Below are 6,951 nucleotides of genomic sequence, written 5' to 3' on the forward strand. Positions count from 1 at the left end.
CCTGGCACAACTCTTCAGGGGCGTAGCAGCCGGTCCGGCTTTGGCCGGACCACTTTTTCGCCCGACCCCTTTTTTCGAAGGCCCAGAATGCAGGACCTAGCACCCTAATTTCAAAATTTCCCCGGGGGACAGCCCCAAGAACCCCTCTGGCCAGACCGCCTCCAACAGTGGTGCTACGCGCCTGTTCTTGCAACCTTGTCAGAGCCGGGAACGTTCAAGTGCTACTGCATGTATATCAGGGAGACGTAGACTGTATACATGTATTGTATAACTCCCCCAATGTACATGTACATCTATCAACAGTGCACACCTGCACATACCGGCGGCCTGTCACTGATAGATCATGGTGTACTCCTTTGAAGTGTGAAAAAAGTACTCGACACGACTATCATGTATATTCCCAAGTGACTCGGTGTTCTTTTTTCAAACGGGTTCAAATACCCCCAACCGCTCTGGAGCTAACACTGACATGACTGTATCGGTATATGAGAAGGCGATCACTATCACTATTCTACCAGCCAAGGCCACCGCCACTGCTTTCATAAAGAAAAGTGCAGTTAGCAGCAGCAGCAGCCATGAGAGTCATGCTGATGGTGCAGTGATCATCATACAGTGTAACGTTAGTCCACTAGGGCCACTACCCTAACAGATACTCATAATGAGAGATAGCCATGCGCATACACGTACACACATGTACAATTGTACATATACGTGCACATTCACATTCGCTCTAGCCTCTACAATCCCAATACAGTAGACTCCACGTATAACAAACTCGCATAGCGAATTTCATGATATAGCGTGATAGGTCCCTGTTTGAACCCATACAAAAATTAATCCTATTATAGCGAACAGTTTTCATTTATATTAAAATTATAACGAACCAAGTCTTGTGTGGTCGCATATAATCCAAATGCAGTCATACTGTCATGGGCCACATGCCTGTCATGACTTTCTGCTTATAGTGTGTGTGTGCATTTCTGTTATAACAAACATCGGCTATAAAGACCTAAATCTACTGCACAATGGTGTCCGTTATATCAGGAGTCGACTGTACAAACTGGCACACCAGGGCGTGTAGCCATATTATTACTGCACACAGCTCTCACTGATACATTCAGCATCATTATTTCTGTCTCTGCTTCAAAGTAGGCAGAATAGTGTTGAACCAAAGACAAAACGGAGGATATCGGCAAGTTAAAAAATGGCTAAAATGTCCGTCAGAAACAGAAGTAGGAAACAGCAAGCCAAATGATCGTCATTGTCTGGCAGATGGGTAGAGCAGAGAGGTGGGAAACAAGCAAATAACATGATAGGGTTGTTGTCTACATTTTGAAGCAAACCTTTCCTCCGGAGCATTTTCAACGACGGCCGGCCGACGCAGGATGCTGGTATGACTGGAGGAGAGGCACACGATCTGTACCTGCTGCTTTCTCTTTGTGATAATATGAATGATTGCTAGGCCAGGGGTTAGAGCTGAACGTCAAGTTTGTATGAGAACATGAAAGGTTAGCGAAGCATGATTGTGTTTGGCGGTGCAACGCCGAAACACTGTAAGTATTGGGCAAGGGGAAGAAAGGAAATGGTCAGCGCCATGACTACAAACGTGAAACAGTGGCATGAGCGGAGAGACTCAAAGGAATCAAATGATTCAGTCAAGCTCAGGAAGATTTTGACAAGGACAATGATAACGATTGCACAGCAGACATTGACAAACACTGATAACTATTGCACAGCAGATATTGACAAACACTAATAACTATTGCACAGCAGACATGAATCGAAGGTAACAGACAAACCGTCACCGTCGGCCTGTTTGGAAACTGGTGTTTGCGTTGGGAGAGGGGTGCCATTAGGAGACCACCGCCATGGCTTCCTCATCACTAGCGGCACTGCCTACCTCAGCAGAACTCTGGTTGGGGCTGCTACAGTCCGTCAAGAACTCACATAGGGATGACAGCATTGAAGCTGTGTTACAACAAGAACAAAAACCGTCACAGCAAGAACAAAAACCATCACAACAAGAATGTAGGAACAGATGACAGCTACACCATACATAGCTCAGTGGTTAGAGTATCGCTGGCCTCAAGCGAAGGTCTCTGGTTCGAGTCCGGGTGGTGACAGTCATTTCTTTTAGAGCCAAGGATTAGTTTATAAGAAGAGAAGAGGAAGAGAAGAGGACCAAAGAGCTACAAGTTTATACGCTATATTATCCACTAACACCACCACCAGTTAGTTTACAATCAGCTCATGCAACGGTGTTAGTGGATAATATAGCGTATAAACTTGTAGCTCTTTGGTCCTCTTCTTATAAATCAATTTATTTCTTCAGACTTTTCCTGTTTGCATCTTTCCCTCAAACCAATGAAAGCTTTAGACATAGAAGAAGTAGAAATCAGTAGTGATGTAACGAATAATCGATTACCGTAAAGTCGCGGATAAAAGCCGGGCTTATAAGCATAAAAGCCGCTTTGTGCATCAGGCTTTAAATCACACCAGGCTTGTATGCAAACCATGCTTATATGCACCACTGATATTTTTGCCAGGCTTGTATGCACGCTTCTACGCGCGACACGCGTAGATCTACCACTGACTACGGGTACGGCGGCAATTTTACTACGCACCGTACATAGCGCATGCACTCTTGACCTACCCGATCCTCGCTTGCATAGAAGCCGCTTCTACGCGCAACAGGCGTATATGCATTTGACCCGTTTGATTTTCAGGCTTCTATCTGCGATGTGCTTGTATGCAAACCCAGCTTTTATCCGCGACTTTACGGTAGTCGAATTTCCTCGATCTCCATGGACCTCAACGAATAATCGATTGGATAAAATCTAGGTCGAAGGTTCGAACAGTACATACACCATTTTCTCACAAAACACAAAGCAGCAGACTTGCAGTACAGTGCACTTACAAACAGAATTAGAATGCAAACTATTGCTCAGGGTAGGACTTTTACAGGAGCTCTTCATCAAGCTTCCCGATAGACACTTCTGGACTATTGTACATGTACTGACGGAATGGAAGGAGCAAGACGGGAGGGGAGCAAGACGGGAGGGGAGGAAGAGGCAATCGTCCACCATCGGCTCACATAATGTAGACCCCCTCCCCCATAACAGCAGAAGCAGCAACAACAGCAGCAGAAGAAGAACCAGCAACACTCACCCTCAACAGTCTTCTCCGAATTCTGCTCGTCGAGATGTTCATACAGCTGTCTCAACTGATAGATGAGAGCAGTGTAGCTACTGACCAGTGCATGATCAGCATGGAAGTGTTTGGCCATCATGCTGGCATGGTCAAACGACAACATCATAGTGTGTAACACACACACTACCCGGCGTATCAACACTACACGCCACTGTCCACTGTCCCCCGGTGATGAGCTGAACACATCGTGAACATAGAAAAACAGCAATTTGAATTATACAAGAACAAGAACAAGATCAGCAGCGGCAACAAGAACAAGAACAAGAGCAACAACACCAGCAGCACCAGCAGCAGCCGCAGCATCACCACCACCTGCAGCAGCAGCAGCAACAACAACACCAGGAGCAGTAGCAGCAGCGGCAACAAAAACACCAGCGGCAGTAGCAGCAGCGGCAAGAAAAACACCAGCAGCAGTAGCAGCAGCAACAACAACACCAGCAGCAGAAGCAGCAGCAGCAACAACAACACCAGCAGCAGAAGCAGCATCAGCAGCAACAACAACACCAGCAGCAGTAGCAGCAATAACACCAGCAGCAGTAGCAGCAGCAGCAACAACAACACCAGCAGCAGCAGCAGCAACAACAACACCAGCAGCAGCAGCAGCAGCAGCAGCAGCAACAACAACACCAGCAGCAGTAGCAGCAGTAGCAGCAATAACACCAGCAGCAGTAGCAGCCGCCACCACTATCACCACGTTTTTTCTTCGGTTTTCTACTTGTATAATAGGTATTTTGTTTCAGTGTCCTTTTAATAGTACAGTCATGGTCAGTGCAATCCGACACTTGGCATAAGGGACTACACCATGCAGTGTGCAGCCCCTGCAGACCGGCATACGGGACTACACCATGCAGTGTGCAGCCCCTGCAGACCGGCATACGTAGTACATGTGTTACATACAACTGTTATCTGTCTCATGAGAGTAGTACTCGTACTCATCACAGTCAAGGTTCACCTCAAAGGTTCAAAGGTGCTCCCAAATATGAATGGGCACTGGATACCAATACTTCTTATGTGTACCTTTTCTGTGAACTGTGTGTATCTACGCTGTGACCTTTCGACCTGTTTAGGATGCATACGGCTCTAAATTAGGTGCAGTGAATTACCGTAAAGTACCGTTGATCCGCCCCCCACGCCAAGTCGCTTCCCAGCTTGTTTTTCATGGGGGGGGGGGGATTCGATCAAGGCTGTTTGGTGCAGTGTCGTTGTACGACAATGCGGTGTTGTATCTTTCAGACGCAAACAGGTGAGGAAGGTCAAACTCGACGTACACATTCACAGAGACTCTCACCCGAATGTTTGTTTGCGCACTAGTAGTACGACTGTATGCATATGGACATGAGTACAGAAAGACGCATAATTTCTCTACCGTATAATTCTGAAGTCGCTTCAGAGACAGAAAATCGAGGGGGGGGGGGGGGGCGGGAATTAGAGTGGGGGCGGATCAACGGTACTTTACGGTACTAGTACATCATTAGACACCCTTAGCAAAAAACGTTATGTTGTACTGGTATTATCGTAAGGGGGAAAATACCGTGATTCGGGTTCGACCTTTAGCAAGATGCACGCTATTTTTAGTACGCTGTTGCCACGAGAATAGCTTTGATTTCGCGCGGCGCGGCACAACCATTTTTGTCACCGTATACGCGATACAAGTTGAAATGCGTACGGACTATGCAATATTTGGCCAAAGCACGTACCGTTGGTCACAACGATAAATCAGCCCCCATAACATTTATACGTAGAGGATATAACCCGAGTCAGAGGGTTATACCGGCTGAATAGATTCCTCCGTGGATGTTTGGCATAAGATTTCCTTTCAGTTCCAGTGCATATTGTAGCATCTTCATGATCTTGTCTTGAGTCGTGAGCGGTGCGGAAGTCGACTGAATTGCTGCGGTGCTGGAGTTTGTCGTTGAATCAAACTACCGTCACTAGTTAGATTACAGCTTGGACTCTTTGGAAGTAAGTGTTACTATAATTATGGTACAGTGCTGATTTTCACATGCGGCATCTCATAATCAGTTTTGCTTGCAAGTAGATGCATTTGCATACACTGTTTTGTATCACATTTCAATCCAATCTATTGTAGCCTTTTCCAATCGGGTTGAAGTACATGTACACTGGTATTATAAACTTATTTACGAAGGAGACAGTCCGTTGATGATCTTCAACTCTTCGAAGTACAATGTACATTGCTGACCCATTCGGGATACTTCGTGGTTATTCGACGTTCTTTATCCTCAGATTCAGTATAATAGAATACTCTGTAGTGTAGACGAATTCCAGGTCATTCTTCTTTTCCATTGTGTACTGTTCCTCGTCAGTGTGCCGTTCTGTGTGGAGTGTACACGCGCATGTGGTGTCCGTTGTGTCTGTTTATGTATGGTCCGTGCGCTGGAGTACTGCCGCCGTACAAGTAACAGTTCACTGCCTTTCAGGCAGTGAACATGTACGGTGGCAGTGCCCTAGCGTACGTACCGTGCACCGGGATTTATATTCTATATAAATCCCGCGCGGGATTTATACTGGCCAATATAACCATGGCTAGACGAGCGCTGATTGGCTGAAAACAGGCCCTCCGTACCGTACCATGGTATAAGCTGCGCTATTTGGGTGATCAAGGTACGAGTATCGTAAAAAAATAGCGTTACCATTGTTTGCTAAGGGTGTCTATTGATGTCCATTTGTGGCGCTGTCCCCTATGGCAAGTACTAAGTGTCGGATTTCGCTTGCCACGACTGTACAACGACGATTCCTGATGAGTGTTGTACGAAACCTTGTTTGAATCCTAATTTTTCTCTACACTATTTCTACTAAAATTTATAAGAAGAAAGAGGACCAAAGAGCTACAAGTTACGCCATAATATCCACCAACATCACCAGCTACTTTACAATCAGCTCATGCGATAACATTGCACGACACTGACCAACGGTACTGACGTTCTACACCTAACTGGCAATCAGCTCTAGCACATCTCGGATGCATGAGCTGATTGTAAAGTAACTGGTGATGTTGGTGGATATTATAGCGTAACTTGTAGCTCTTTGGTCCTCTTTCTTCTTATAAATTAAAATTAATCCACCCGAGTCTTCCTACTTTCATCGTTTTATTGCACATTGTCTCCACCGTTTTACATTGCATGAATAAAGTATACACAAATGTCGATTCAGCTTGTCTTATCGACTGCGATTATTAGATCTTTTAGAAGCTGTTTATATTCACAGCGAGAAACCTAATTACTTATGTGAACAGAAGTAGATTTGATTGACGCTTAGGCTGTTAGGTCGGTCGTCAACAACTCGTTAGTTTTTGTCCATTTGTTGTCTGTTTTCTTGTTGCACCGCACTTCACGCTTTTTGGGTTTACTCACACTTGCACCTTTTCCCCATTGCTTTCTATGCGTATACGTCATGCATTTGACTTTTTGTTTTGCCTCTTCTTCCTTGCGCTGTATCTATCACCTCTCCGCTGTATTTAATCCTTTGTCCATGGTCATTTGATTTTGCCTGCATTTCACCTGATGATAAGGCATGAAAGTATACTAGTGAACACTTTCAAAACGTTCAAGAGCCTGAAGTGTGTCCTACTTCTAAGTATAATTGCAGTCTTGTCTCCAAGGAAATTGTCCGGTTATTAGATCTTCATTATTTACTAATTCTTTACCTTGGCATGGCTCCTCCACTGTTATCTGATAGGGTATGACCGGCATACCCACTGGTGGACGTCTTTGTAGATCCCAA

General features: G+C 45.3%; 1 protein-coding gene across 1 annotated transcript in view; it reads right to left on the reverse strand.

Moving 5' to 3' along the window:
- Positions 1 to 913: 913 nt before the first annotated feature.
- Positions 914 to 6,951, reverse strand: part of LOC135821006 (PDZ and LIM domain protein Zasp-like) — a 13,605-nt gene continuing 7,567 nt past the window's right edge. Inside the window, exons 8-10 of the mRNA XM_065334060.1 lie at positions 6,875 to 6,951; positions 3,169 to 3,386; positions 914 to 1,968 (exon numbers count right to left, since the gene is read on the reverse strand). The exon at positions 6,875 to 6,951 is cut by the window's right edge and continues 57 nt beyond it. Coding sequence (XP_065190132.1) covers positions 1,853 to 1,968; positions 3,169 to 3,386; positions 6,875 to 6,951 — 411 coding nt within the window. The 3' untranslated portion in view covers positions 914 to 1,852. The remainder of the gene's footprint in view (positions 1,969 to 3,168; positions 3,387 to 6,874) is intronic.

Source organism: Sycon ciliatum, chromosome 7, assembly GCF_964019385.1.
Source record: "Sycon ciliatum chromosome 7, ocSycCili1.1, whole genome shotgun sequence".
NCBI classification, from domain to species: Eukaryota; Metazoa; Porifera; class Calcarea; order Leucosolenida; family Sycettidae; genus Sycon; species Sycon ciliatum.